The sequence below is a fragment of the Rattus rattus genome, chromosome 15, assembly GCF_011064425.1.
Source record: "Rattus rattus isolate New Zealand chromosome 15, Rrattus_CSIRO_v1, whole genome shotgun sequence".
In the NCBI taxonomy this organism is placed as follows: Eukaryota; Metazoa; Chordata; class Mammalia; order Rodentia; family Muridae; genus Rattus; species Rattus rattus.
Window position 1 is genome coordinate 21,074,821 of NC_046168.1, and position 15,432 is coordinate 21,090,252.

At 40.9% G+C, this 15,432-nt stretch overlaps 1 protein-coding gene across 1 annotated transcript in view; it reads left to right on the plus strand.

Annotated features, from left to right (window-relative positions):
- LOC116884936 (nucleolar protein 4-like) overlaps nt 1-2,731 on the plus strand; it is a 126,276-nt gene extending 123,545 nt beyond the window's left edge. The window contains exon 7 of the mRNA XM_032886148.1: nt 755-2,731. Coding sequence (XP_032742039.1) covers nt 755-948 — 194 coding nt within the window. The 3' untranslated portion in view covers nt 949-2,731. The remainder of the gene's footprint in view (nt 1-754) is intronic.
- The last annotated feature ends 12,701 nt before the right edge of the window (nt 2,732-15,432 follow it).

Genomic DNA, 15,432 nt, shown 5'->3' on the forward strand with positions numbered 1-15,432 from the left:
TACACTCCATTCTTTTCTCTCCATTCTTACACGGTCCAGAGCCCTGCCCACGAAGTGGTCCCCTACCCCAGCAATCAGGATAAAGTTTACCCACCCACAGACCAACCTCATCTAGACAGCCCCTCATTAGACTCCCTTCCTAGGTATTTCTTGATTGTGCCAAGTGGACAAAGTATTTACACAAGACCTACACAATAGCAAGCCAGTCAAAATGTCAACATGGAGAGGAGAAGTGCTCACACAGCCTACCCATGGTGGGGAAGCTCTTGGTACCACTGGGTCCAAGCCTCAGTAGATGGGTTTATATCCATGCCCATGTCCAAGCACTAATTGGAAGCAGAGGGCCTTTTAAAAAGGAAATTAAGTTGCAAGGGAGACATTGTTAATAAATACAGCAAATAAAAATATTTCCAATTCGTCATCTTAATACTGGTACAGTGAAGCTTCTGCAACATGTGGGAGACAGACAGAAAGTTGAAATCTGCTAAGAGCCAGTGTTCAAAGGGTTCATATCTTCCCTATAACAAGAAGCGATGGCTGGAGGCTGTCCGGGATACCTGAAAAAAAAAAATTCCTCTACTCACATCACACGACTCTTTAGTCTTTCGAGAGCAGATGCATTTGATTATAGAGGCCACAGGTTTCTCATGAAAGCATTCATGAATAAATGCAGTCATAATTTGATGGGCATTCACATGTGAGATGTTAGAACAAATACTATTCCCATCTTATTTTTTCGATTCTTTTTGTCTAGGACCCACAGATCTGAGCATGAAGAGGCAGCTGGCGCCTGGCTCGGGATCTTCCAGCAGTTCAAACCCCAGACCTCAGCTCAGTCCGACAGAAATCAACGCCGTGAGACAGCTTGTCGCCGGGTATCGAGAATCGGCTGCATTTTTATTGCGTTCTGCAGATGAACTGGAAAATCTCATTTTACAACAGAACTGAGGCCAACGATGTCTGTACTCACTGGGTTCTAAACTTGCGGTTTCCACTAATGACACTTGATTTTCCAGCAGAGAGACTCCTAGGCTTGCACCACCGTCTTTTAAGAGAAGCGTTTCCATCATGCCGTGTTGTCCTTGATCCATACACTGGTGTGTTAAGGAACGTCACAGGAACTCTGGTCTTGAAGTACTTGAGATGCTCAAGTGTGCCCAGCCTGTTGCTTTTGTTTTAGTGTGTCAGCATAAATATCATAAGCAATTTTTTAAAAGGCTGCATATTCTCAATTCAAGGATAAAAATGAAGAAGCTCATGGAATAAAAAAAAAAAAGCTCAAGATCCAACTGAAATATTAGTGGAATTTTCTACTGACTCATTGGACTGAAAGCTGAAGTATCTGGGGGGGGAAAAGCCAAATTTCTTGTTGCTACAGGATATGACAACAATGAAAAGGATCTTGTATTTTAAAAGAAAAAAATGTAATTTTTATAAAAAGAAAACTTGTTTTTCATTCAAAATGGTCATTTTTACTTTGGTAACTTTTTCATAGGTCCTAAAAAGAAAACTGTTTTTGAGAAACTATTGTAAGTACCCTTTCCGCATCCCTTTTGCCTTCTCCTCTTTCCAAATTCTTTCTACAAAAGAAAAATAACACTCGATGCTGGAAAACCCTTTGCCTACTTCCTGGAAGTCGACCCATCAGGAACTACTTCCAAGAGATGCCTCCATTTCTGTCCTTACGCCAGTCTCAAAACACCCACGCCCCACGGCAGCTTACCACAGCAGTTTTCATCCCAGAATTTTCTAAACATTATAAAAAGACCTTGTTGAAAACAAAACCCCAACACATCGCTGCGTTCCCCAGAGCTGCTTGCCCCGGGCTGTGCTACCCAGCAAGCCTCCAGAGCAGCGACTGGATGTAGATGACTGAATGTTACTGAGGTTGCAAGTGACAATCTTAAACTTTGCACTCTTGTATGTACTTCTCATTTCTTTTGGAAACAGTTTCCAGGAAAGGCTTGTTGTTGTGTCTCCTGGTATGATTTGTAGCATTTAAGTTTTTGTTCTTTTTTATTTTTATTTTTTTTTTAATTGAGAGCTCTCAGCAGATAGAGCTGGATCTGAACAATGAACTCTCTCTCCCCTCCGTCTCCCAGGCTCGGCCATTTTCTCCACTTCTAGTGTTAGACACAACCCTGAGTGGTATTTTCTGTGCACTGAAGCAAGCCTATTTTTAAAATATTTAAGGAGAAGTACTTTAGTTCATACTTGTACTATTTTCCTTTCTGTTGTTTAGCTTCGGTTGAATTACGAATTCTTTGTGCATTCTTGAATTTGCCTTATTTTATGTAAAATCTATGTCATTCGGGTTTTGACAATGAGTTGAAGGCATTAGTGATATCCCTTACCTTCTTGTTACATCTAGTTTTCCAAGTACTGACTGTGATTGTGACCAGGTAATGTGCACTTTTTCTTGTAACTGTGGACATTGCTATGCTTTTTTCTTCTTGTGTTTCTAGAATTATTGTTCCTTACAGTTACGTAAACAAAAATACAAAAACAAAAAAAAAATTTTGTGATACTGTTGGTGAATATAATGTGAAAATCTTATTGAAATATGAGTATTTTGGAAATACATAGATGCACAAACATCTTTTAAAGGTGTGAATTTAGAGTTTGCTTATTTAATGAAAATTTAAAAATTTGAGGGCTGGTATAAGTTTTCTCTGTTTTTGTTTGGTTTAATAAAAGATTTCTGTGTTAAAGAAACAATTCTGAAAACGTATAAACTTTGTTCTGTTTTCTGTGGTACCGAGGGTCAAACCTCAGTGTAGACCTGACCGCGCATGTCAAGCAAGTAATTTAACCAAGGAATGCATCTATAGCTGCTTATAGATTTTAGTACTTAATTTTTATCACTTTCTGTTTAAAATATGAAATGCAGTCTCGTGCCTACATTTGAAAAAAATAATATTCCAATTTTCCCCTAAATATCCCAGCATGGCGTTCTGAGTGTGCCCCTGAGAGGTGAAGAGGATCCGATCCACAAGACCAGGATACTACAAAGACTGTTCACATCTACTCAGAAGATAGACTTTCTTTTTAGCTTTATTATGCATTCTTTCGAGTGTGACTTGGCTCTCTTGAGCCTTTCTGGCTGGTCCATGTCTCCAGGGCTTAGGTAAAGGGCTCGGTGTGTAAAGTCTTTGTTCTGCAAGTTTGAGCGTGTGAGGTGAGATCCCTAACACCCCACACAGACCCAGGAATGGCCACAAGTGCCAATAGTCCTGTGGCTGGGCGCGCTGGCCAGCCAGGCCGGCCAATCAGTGATTTCCAGGTTTAGTAAGAGATCCCGTCTCAAAGGAATAAGGTGGTGAGTGATTGAAGATGTCCAGTGATGACCTGTGACATCATAGCATGTAAAGAGCGTGACCTGGATCCTGGTTCAGAAAACGCAGCTTGAGTTTGGAATAAACATGAGACCTTCTCCATAAGGACCGTGAAATGCAACAGCAAATGCAGTCTGAATGCTAATAAGTCACACTTAGCTTTGTCTGACTTACCTGCCATTATCACTCATGGCTGCTCACAAAGGACCCAGATCCTCAGGGTCTTCTGCATGAAGAGGACACCATGTTCCCCTCATTTCCTCAAGGAGGTGGAAATGAAATACATTTTCCTTTCCCTTTTGCCTGTGACTTGCACCTGTGAATCAGCCTTTCTTTATTCGGTAAAATGATTCTACAGATACAGGAATACAGTTAATGAGCTGAGTTTGATTCCCAGAACACACACAGTGGAAAGACAGAACCCTGAAAGTTGTCCTTTGATTGCCACATATGTGCTTGTGTACACACACACACACACACACACACACACACACACACACACACACACACACACACACACACACACACACACACACACACACACACACACACACACACACACACACACACACACACACACACACACACACCAAAACAAAAACCCAACTTGAACACTCCTAATAACAAAGCATACCTTGAAATAACTGGAGAGCACCCAAGCTGAAATAAGAGTCACCAAATCTTAAATTCTGTAACTTAAGTGTGGACATGGGTAGATCCAGCTTCGGGCCTAGTGGTGGCCAGCATGCATTAGGTTTTCACACAAAGGGAGTAGTCCATACCGTGGACTTCACACAATGACCTTGGGAGCTTGGCATAGTCCATCCCCATTTTGTATAGTAATCCAAAAATGCAGAAGGCTCACCAAGAGCCCAACAGTGGAACTGAAGCCAGCGTTAGACCCAGCCAGTCCTGAAGACGGCCCTTCTGTGGATAGCTATGCTGTCTCCCCTGCTACTCCCACTTCCATTTTGCCCTGCACTTTAGAGCCAGTGTCCATATTAAATATTAACTTTTATTCTTATACATAAACTATAGTTACTCATTAAACAATTTGATGAAATCCTTGTATGGTTGTTGAATTTCCTTCAAGTGATAACCTTGACATATATAAATAAAAAAAGCTAGGGTATGCTGATGGCTAGACAGATGATTCATACATGAAGAGCACCAGTTTATTGTTCATTCAGAGGACCTGGGTTCAATTCCCAGGACTCACACGGCTGATGACAAGCATCTGTTACTCCAGGTCCTGGGGATCTGATGCCTTCTCTGTGGTCTTCAGGCATGTACCTGTTACCAGAATACAGTGAAACAAAACATCCATGCACATAAAATTTATCACCTACATATATATTTTACACATGTTATATATAATATATATTAAATCTATATTTTAAAGAAAAATTTACCACTGGCGAGGTGACAATCAGGTGAACTGTGACTAGCAATTTTGAGTTCCAAATTTTCTCTCTCTCTCTCTCTCTCTCTCTCTCTCTCTCTCTCTCTCTCTCTCTCTCTCTCTCTCCCCTCTCTCTGAGAGAATCCTGCCTTTATCTTTTTATCTTCCTGCAGAGTTCTGGGATGAGAGATGTGTACTACCACACTGACGCTAATATTGAATATTGAATCTTATATAAAATGATTCAAAGGGATCATCCATGTGAACCCACAAAGCCTTGTTATGAATCCTGATAACATAGGTGTAGATGCTATCTAAACAGGAATATTTGTCAAAATATCTTCTAATTGTATATTGCCTGTGTTTCAAGCTTGGTTTACACTAAGAACATCTGAAAACAAAGCAGGTAGATAAGAACATATTATCCTTCTTTTCCAACATTTGTGAAAGGCAGAAATTTGGTACCATGTTAACGTTAGCTCTTCAAATTTAGGCCTCTGCCCTCTCCAGAGGTCTTGGGGGAGATTCCATTCTTTCCCACTCCAGTTTCTGATTTTTTAAATGCTTTTATCTTTGTTTTCTCTTGGAACAGAATCTTTTGTAGCCCAGGACACCCTCAAACAGTGGATGACCCTGATTTGTTCTATTCATCCCACCTTCCATCTGCTTGTTTTGATTGATGATGAACTCTCCTTCCTCAAAACCAGAACTGTGATGTCATAACGTCTCTGAAGCTCTGACCTTAATCCCTTCCATAACATTTATTATTGTGAGTGTAGTATGTGCGCCTGAGTTATGCATGAAAATGTCTTTCTATTGAGGTCAGCTAATTGTCAATCTTAATTCAACATATAAATTTAATTTCTTTGTTTGACATGTAGCAAAACATCTATGAGCTCTCATCTTTATGTGTGCTTCTCTAGGAGCCCATTACTCAACCTCAATAGCGCTCTGATTCAATTTCCTTTTCTCTGTTAAATAACTCTCAGGACCCCTTTGTATTTATTTCTTCATCGCAGAAAGACATAAGTCAGCGGTATATCCTTATAAACAGTCTCTTTTGTTTAAAATGTATTGTCTTATAGAGACCACTTAAGGGAGTACTTCTGGGAATTTGTCATTCTAATTAGATACAACAAACAAATATCGTAATTGATAGAGCTAACCCTTTCAAAAGAAATAAGACAGGAACACCTCTGACTTAGCCCTTCATATTAATATCTTAGAAGCTCTTTCTACCCATGAAATCCTGTGGGACCTACTTGTGAGTCCCAACTCATTAGTTCAAGGGGATGCATGAGATTCCAAAGCTCACTTAAATTTTATAAACAATGCACTTTCATCCATAGGACTTAGAATAATATCAGTGCTGTCCAATTTACTTTGAGCAATAAAATGTGTATTTAATATGTGATAGAATCAGAGCTGTTGATTTGGCTATAAATCATTTTCAAAATTTAGGACAGTTCTTTGCTTCCAATTCCTCTCTGAATCCCTTCTGCCTGGCTCTTCTGATAAAATGCTTTCTCATAGTTTATTACTTTTCACCTTTTAGAGTCCATCAACAGAGAGATGGTATCAAGATTATTAACACTCTTCTTAATTTTATGAGAAAATATGATAAAGAATACTATGTTAGAAATAAATTTTATTGCTTGAAGAATGGGATTGGGACAAGTTTTATTCCATATATATCAGGAGAAATATCTTCTCCTTACTCTCTGTACTCTTGCAGTGGCGATCCTGACGGGCAGACCTGCCATAGCGTTCAGAGATCTGCCAGGAAGCCAATGCTGTGAGCTTTGTTAGCCAATTAACCTATTTGCATTCTAATCTGTTTAACTACTGCATATTCTGTTTACTTACTCTATTCTGGATAATGAACTGTGACATAGAAAAATTACTATTGCTGGCCCAAAGAGCTAGCATCTACTAGAAGAAAGGCCCAGAAATATAGATACTAATATAGATACTAATTATACAAAATTTGAAGTACTCGTTTAACATGCAATGACCAATGAAGGTCCACCTAGGGGTCAAGTTGGATCTTGAAGATCTAGGGTTGGGCCAGAAGAAGGTGGAATTGCAAAGGCTGCGAGTGTGCAGAACACCTGGCAACCATTTCAAATGCCATTTGAAAGGACAAGAGAAAGAAGAAGATGTATCTGTGGAAGATGTTCCAATTACAGGAGAGAGCCGCATAAGAAGTCCTGAGAAAGTATGGAACGATATCATGCGCATCATAAACACTTTGTTGTTAGAGGATAGGGCTAAAGAATAAAAAGAAATTCTCGGAGGCAACGATGTCAGTTAGAGCCAAGACTTAAAATGATCTCAGGAGCTGGGCTGTGTCTGTAGAGTGTAGATGTGTTTTTAATAGTCGAGCTTGGCTCCTTGTGATCTATTTGCTTGATCCATACAGAGCAGGAGTTCAATTGAATCCTGGGACTTCCTATTCATTACCAGAAGTAAAGGGCTGAGAAAGGCATAACGGTTAGTGAGCTTTGCTTAAACGGCATGCTACAAAGGCAGCAACTTTCTTCTTATATCATATGAATATGTGCCACTCACAAGGAAGGGCGGGGCTGGAGAGATGGGTTAGAGGCTAAGAGCCTGCACTGCTCTTTCAGAGTTGAGGTCAGTTCCTAGCACCCGCATCAGGCAGCTTACAACCGTCTGTTGACTCCAGTTCCTGGGAATCTGATACAGTCTTCTGGCCTCTGCAGGCACCTGTACATATGTGGTGCACATAAATTAATGCAGACGAATAAAAATAAATAATAAAAATAAAACAATAATCTACTTTTAAGTGATAGCCAAGACAAAAGAATGTCAAGAACTAACCTAACTTTTCTTTCAGGAAATAGATTCTACAAAAGACAGGTAAGACAAAAAGAAATCTTAAAAACCAATCAAAACAACAAAAAGCCCACTATATACTTCCTAGTTTTAAGAAAGGAAGACGAAAGAGTAAATGAGCTGTCTGAAAAACGTACATACCTACACTGGAATATTACTCAGCTATCAAAAACAACGACTTTATGAAATTCGTAGGCAAATGGTTGGAACTGGAAAATATCATCCTGAGTGAGCTAACCCAATCACAGAAAGACATACATGGTATGCACTCACTGATAAGTGGCTATTAGCCCAAATGCTTGAATTACCCTAGATGCCTAGAACAAATGAAACTCAAGATGGATGATCAAAATGTGAATGCTTCACTCCTTCTTTAAAAGGGGAACAAGAATACCCTTGGCAGGGAAGAGAGAGGCAAAGATTAAAAACAGAGACTGAAGGAACACCCATTCAGAGCCTGCCCACATGTGGCCCATACATATACAGCCACCCAATTAGACAAGATGGATGAAGCAAAAGAAGTGCAGGCAGAAAGGAGCCGGATGTAGATCGCTCCTGAGAGACACAGCCAGAATACAGCAAATACAGAGGCGAATGCCAGCAGCAAACCACTGAACTGAGAAGCGGGACCCCCGTTGAAGGAATCAGAGAAAAGAACTGGAAGAGCTTGAAGGGCTTGAGACCCCATATGTACAACAATGCCAAGCAACCAGAGCTTCCAGGGACTAAGCCACTACCTAAAGACTATACATGGACTGACCCTGGACTCTGACCTCATAGGTAGCAATGAATATCCTAGTAAGAGCACCAGTGGAAGGGGAAGCCCTGGGTCCTGCTAAGACTGAACCCACAGTGAACTAGACTGTCGGGGAGGCGGCAATGGGGGAGGGTGGGAGGGGAACACCCATAAGGAAGGGGAGGAAGGGATGTTTGCCGGAAACCGGAAAGGAATAACACTTTCGAAATGTACATAAGAAATACTCAAGTTAATAAAAAAAAAAAAAAAAAAAACCGTACATACCACTTTTCAAACTCCAAAGCCTTCCTTTGCTACCCTTGCTGTGATGACCCAGAAGGAAGAGCTTTGTCAGGGCTTGCCATCTTCTTCTGTAATCTCCAGGGGCATGGAAGGCTGAAGGGTCAGGCAGGTCATATATGACAGCCAAGGCGAAATTTCCATAGTCTTAAATACCCTCTCTCTCCTCTCTTTTGCAAGGACTCACCCTCAGCCTCCGGCCACGATGCACATGATCTGCTTCTGTTTTGTAAACCTGTGGTTGACGTGTATCAAAGGTTCATAGGAAGAGGACGTGGCGTTTCTGTAGCTCACACAGCGTACCTGATCCAATCCGTTACCCAACCACACTCTTTCCAACAGCTGTTAATAGCTTAGCCATATAAGCCTCTCTCAGGTTTTGCATGCTACAGGGAATGTGTGGCACTTTTCTTTCTGTGACCGGTTTATTTCAATGACAATCACATTCCCCCATTTCTTCCATTCCCTACACCTAACAGGATTTCACTAACCCAGATGGATACCCACCTGCATGTGCACACCACCAGCTTGTGACCTGGCACCCAGCCCGATTCCATTTTAACTATTGTGCATAGTACTGGGATGAACATAGCATACAGGTATCTCTCAGATGTGCTAATTTACTTTATTTGAATATATATATTCAGAAGTGGGATAGCTGGATGACACAGTAGTTTCAAACTGTTTCACAGCGGTTGCATAAATTTACATCCTACCAGCAGCAGACAAATGCTCTTCCTTCCCTGTCCTCATAGCATCTGATTTGCTTTATGGATAACTAATTCTTACTGGAGTGATAGGATATCTATTGTAGTTTGCACTATTGTGATAGATAATGACAGTAAACATACTTTTTTTTTTTACAATTTCTTTTCTTGTTTGCTGTCTGCTTCTCTTGTTTTCTCTCTTAATTTTCAACAGGCTACTACTTACGAGACTAGAAGAAATGAAGAGTTAGTTATACTGACTGAGTCAAAAGTAGTTTTGCCAAGCATGGTGGCACAGATCTGTAATTTCAGCAGTGGGAAGACTGAGGCAGGAGGATACCCAAGTTTGAAGATGATCTATGCTGTGTAGTAAGACTGACTCCAAACAACTGCCGAAAGAAAAGTTTCTAAGAATCTCGTTAGGTATTTGGATATTGATAAGTCCTAAAACAAATTGCTTATATAAGAAATGCATGCTGTGCCCAGTCACATGAACTCCCCAGCTCTATTAGCTTAAAAGAAAGCAACCAGACTCAGTGACTTGATGTCCCTCAGAACAGTACCGATCTTAGTCTCTGTGCTTTCAGGCAAAAGGCCAATAAAACAAATGAAAATACTCAGACTGCAGATCTGAAAAGCTAAAATGTATCAAGGAAAATTCAATAACAAAGAATATGTCCCCTAAATATGAGCAAGATTTAAGGAAACAGCACAGGTGAAAAGAGAGATAGGAAGGGCGGAGAAGCTTATAATCTACGTGTAATTGTTACTTAGATTAATATGTCCTTATACAACTCAGTGCCTTCTTCAAAGAGTATACACAGTGATCATTTTAAAGATAAAAATGAAACATGCTACTTCATATGTAGATAAATAGCACAGATAAAAAATGAAATGGAAGGGAAGGAAGGAAGCTGACAGAGGAGGGCAGGTTCAGTGTTAATAAAAAGTTAAAAAGTGTAGTTAGAGAGATGGCTTAGTGGTTAAGAGCACTGGCTGCTCTTATAGAAGTTTTGAGTTCAATTCCCAGCAACCAGCATCTCTGACATGGTCGCATCCCTGACACTACTTAATGATATTTTGTTAGACTTGCAGACAAGAGTCTGTCTGTTCTCTGAGAGGCTCCACCCAGCAGCTGATTCTGACAGATACAGACACCCACAGTCAATCATTGGATGGAATTTGGGGACTCATAAAAGAATAAGAGACAGGATTGTGGCCCCAAAGGGGTAGTAACCACACAGGAAAACCTACAAAGTCTACTGACCTGGACCGTTGAGGCTCTCAGAGACTGAACTCCAAACCAAGAACTCGGGCTGGACCTAGTCCTCATGTGTAGCAGATGTGTACCTTGGTCTTCATGTAGTTCTCAAGCAACTGGAGGATGGGGGCAATCCCAAAAGCTGTTGTCGATAGGCACCTAGCCTTGCAGAGACTTACTGTTCCAGGGTGGTGGTAGGGGATACCCAGGGTGACCCCTACCTGATCTGAGCGGGATTAGGGGAAAGCACTGGGGGGGGGGTGGACTGGGAGATGGCAATGAGTAAGATATAAAGTGAATAAGTAAAAATATAAATACATAAATACATAAATAGTTTAAAAGTGACACTTAAACTATATCGTAGTGGTTTGAATAAAAATGCTCCCCCACTCCCCCATAAGCTCACAGTGAGTGGCACTTTTTGGTCTGGCCTTGATGGAATAAGTGTTGCCTTATTGGAGGAAATGTGTCCTTAGGGGTGAGCTTTGAGGTCTCAAAGCTCAAGCTAGACTCTCTCTCTCTCTCTCTCTCTCTCTCTCTCTCTCTCTCTCTCTCTCTCCCTCCCTCCCTCCCTCTCTCTCCTCTCTCTCCTCTCTCAGACCTACATATCCAGATGTAGAATTCTCTTCGATCTCTCCAGCACCATGTTTATCTGTGTGCCGCCATGCTCCCCACTATGATGACAATGACTAAATGTCTGAATTTTAAGATAGCCTCAATTAAATGCTTTCCTCATAAGAGTTGCCATGGTCATGGTGTCTCTTCACAGCATCAGAAATCCCAGCTAAGACAGTCCTCAAAAACCGATGTCCCCAGTAATGCATTTACTTCTCCAAATAATCTAGGACACCAGAGAAGTAGTTTTTGCCTCGTGTGACAACCCAAAATTAAAACCATATCACATGGCAACTCTTTAAACAGAATTTCTTAAACTCCACAAAGCAAAAATGTTTGATATTGAAAAAGAGTCTGTCCTCTGTAGAAGCACAGGTCTTAAATGCCATGGCAGACAAAAGAAGGTTGGAAAAGGAGGGCAGAAATTTCTCTCCTGGGCTCTGCAGGGGTGAGCTAGGCATTAGGCAATGAACCTGTTAGTTAATATTTAGTGGTTAAATGGAGGTTCCTCATGCACTCTGTGTTTCTGTCAGAAGATGTAAGAATGGGTTGTTAGATGTTCCCTATATGATCTGCAAAGCTGTCGTGACTAAATCAACAATTTGACAGGATCTAAAATCACATAAGACAAAGGCCTCTGAGCATGCCTGTGAGGAATTATCAAAATTAGATTAGTCTTCAGGCATGTGTGTCTAGGATATTCCTGACTGTGGTGACGTAGGCAGGGACCCCTTTTAAGATGGGTGGCACCGTTCCACGGGTTGGATTTTCAGAGTAAACAGAAAAGAATAAGATGAGCCCAGCATCTCCTCCCTCCTGAGTTTGAAGACAATGTGAGTAGCTGCCCACCATGACTTCCAGGGACTGTACATTCAAACCGAGAGACAGAATAAACATTTCCCTTCATAGGTTGATTTTATCTGGAATACTTTATCACTGTAACAGGAAAGGAAATGAATACAGCTTCCCACGTAGGGAGCAGAGATTGCTGAACCATAGGCTGCAGGAACTTGACTACACGTTGGTATCCTGCTTTGAGCAATTATTCTCCCACTCATTAGTATGCAGCTGGCCTATAGAGATCGTGAACAGCAAAGGTCAAATTATGATTTTTACATAAGGTCTTTGGACTAACAAGTCATTCTCCTGGTTGGTGCTTTCAAAAACTAGGAATATATAGGATTTCTTTCTCAAATAATTTTTCCCCCACAGAATTTAATTGGTGTGTCCTTTTTTTCTCCAAAACCAATTATACGAAGGGGATCTTCTCTGTCTATACCAGCAGGCAGCTAGGCTGGCCTTGCTGCTGTTAAGTTTCTAGGCAAAATACTTCTAGTAACTCATCCCTCACCTCAGCTCCCAGCAGTAGTCAGCAGAGAAGCTCAGCCATACAGAGGAGAGAAAGGACAGGGGTGTTTCTCTGGTCCTTTATCCATGTTGAATGAGTCTGAAATCCATAAGAAACAGAGCAACACCTAGAAGTGTGCAAGACCCGTGTAAGACAGGGACGTGGTCACCTATAAAGGGCTATACACAAGGACCCCCATGCTCAGTGGCCTGTCCTGCCAGCCTGCAGCGTTTTCTTCTCATTAATCTTAGCATTGACTGGTGTGGTGACAGAAAAGGCCAACTCCACTGACATTTTCAAGGAATCCTAAACACTCAGACGTTAATGGATGTGGGGGCAGCAGAGCCCAGTTCATCCCGGAAGGGCGATATGTGACTCTCTTATCTCCCCTTTGCCACCCTGCTAGCACCTTCGTCTGCCTCCCTGAATACCAAGCAGACTAAGGGGTACTGAGGCTAGTTATACATAACGTGCAAGCATAGCTCATATTCATGGTTAAAGAAATGAATGTTCTCACGCACAGTTTGACAACCCTGTTGGTAGGAGGCAGAGTCACCCTCGTCCACATATTTAACCCATGCACACAGAAGAGAGGCATAACAGTTGCTTTAGAAATCTCCAGCTCAGAATCTGGGCACTTTTAATTGTTTCAGTCAAGACAAGCCCCATGCTTTTTTTCCGCCTGAAAAGTTTGGCTTATATTTACATAGCATCTTAAAGCGACCAGTAAAGATTAGTGTTCACATTGTACGAGGCAATGCTTTAATATGTGTTTACTGCAAAATGGCTGAACTAAGAAATTTACCAAATACATCACTTCACCTTATATTTTTCTATACAGAGAAAACGTAGAGACCATGGATTCTCAGAATACATTTAAGTGAAAACCTTAAATCGTTGTTGTAAGATGGGGTGTTAAATAACATTGTAACATCTTCAAACCAAGCACATGTTAGTGATCTCCCTGTCCCCATCTCTCCCATGTCCTTGCCACCTCACCTCTCTTAAAGCTGTCCCTCAAGTCTCTTTTACTCATTCATGTCCAACACAGCCTCTGAGCGCCCCAGTCCTTTCTGACATCTGTTATTGTCCTTTCTTGGTCTTCCTTACACACACACACACACACACACACACACACACACACACACACACACACATGCTTGTAATATATACATGTAGACATTACAGGCTAAGACCCACATATGAGGGAGAAGGTATGCTTTTTAATATTCCTGTCTTGTCCTGTTAATTTAAACAATGGTTTTCCATTAGTTATTCCTTTTGTGTTCCAACATATTATCTGTATTTTAACTGATTGCAGTGCCAAGCCTCTGACATATGAGTCATGTAGGCAGCATGAAACCAGACTATCTTCTAGTTTCTTTCCCTTCCTTTGCCTGTAGGTTTGAGGTTTTTTTTCCTTTTTCATAATAAAAATTCATTAGAAAAGTTGTTCAACCAGAATATATTAAACACCTCTAGCCTGCGGAACCCCCTGGTGCTATGAGATCAGTGGTGGAAGATTTAGATAAAATGGGAATGTGTGTGCTTGGGGAAGATGCGGAATTCACCAGGGAGCACATTGGCACCAGGCCCCGTGCTCTCAGCCACTCAGCTAGATCCGTTTGACCATGTGTAAAATGAGAATAAGATCTTCCTCAAATAGAAACATGGCAGTCAGTGTGAAAACAGAAGCCCTGAGACACATAGAACAAAATTTAGAGCCCAGAAAGCTGCTCTTTCACATTTCCATTGGAATCTGTCAGTAATGTTTGATTTAAATAATAATGATAATGATAATGATGATAATAATAATAATAATGATGATGATGATGATAATTTGTCCCAAAACCATATAACTAAGTGAAGGTTAAAAAGACAAGAGCTTCATCCTGTATTGAAGATGAATAGCCCTGGTGTGTAGCCCTGCCCTGCTTTTCTAACAAAACACCAATATTAACAGAGGGAGACTAGGCTCAGAGGGGAGAGGTCACCAAGTATGCGGAGACCTCATGTGGAGCCCCAGAAGCAATTAACATGGCAGGATGGTTTCTGCCTATCCCAGAACTCAGGAAATATGGATGGAAAGATCAAAAGTTCAAGTTCACTTTCAGCTACATAGTTCAAGTCCGGCTGTAGTGCATGTGACCATAATAAAAATCCATCCCAGACAGCCTCAAGTTTACTAACATGAGACTCCTCCTGGAACTCCATGGATAGCCCAAACCAAAAGAACTACAAAAACATTTAAACCTCGATCCAGCTTTAATGTTTCATTGCATTTGCTCACTTGATTTGTATGTAAACATTTAGCACTTGGATAGGTGGTATTTGAAAAATATATAGTATAAAATTTCCACTCCCATTTGGGTCCTACGTATTTAGTTCTGTTTCCAGTTTATTTATTTATTTATTTATTTATTTATTTTTTATTTATTTAATGCAAGGGAGGGTTTTTTCTAATTGTTTTTGTTCTTCCATAAGTAATGCAAAGCCATTGATACCATTGGTACTTTCTTTTAAAATGCCTGGTAATTAACTTATAATTAGTTCAACCAGTCAGCAAATCACAAGTGAATCAAAGCAATGAGAAAGAAACATCCTGAGTATTTAACATGGCATACTTCCATTAGCTAATTCTTCTCTTTTTTTTTTTTTGACTTTTTTTTCTTTTATTGGATATTTTTTATTTATATTTCAAATGTTGTCCCTTTCCCCGGTTTCCCCTCCAGAAAACTGCTATCTCCCCTCTGCTTCTATGAGGGTGCTCCCCCCGCCCACCCAGCCTTGACATTCCCCTACACTAGGGCATCTAGCCTTGACAGGACCAAGGGCCTCTTCTCCCATCAATGCCCGACAAGGCCACCCT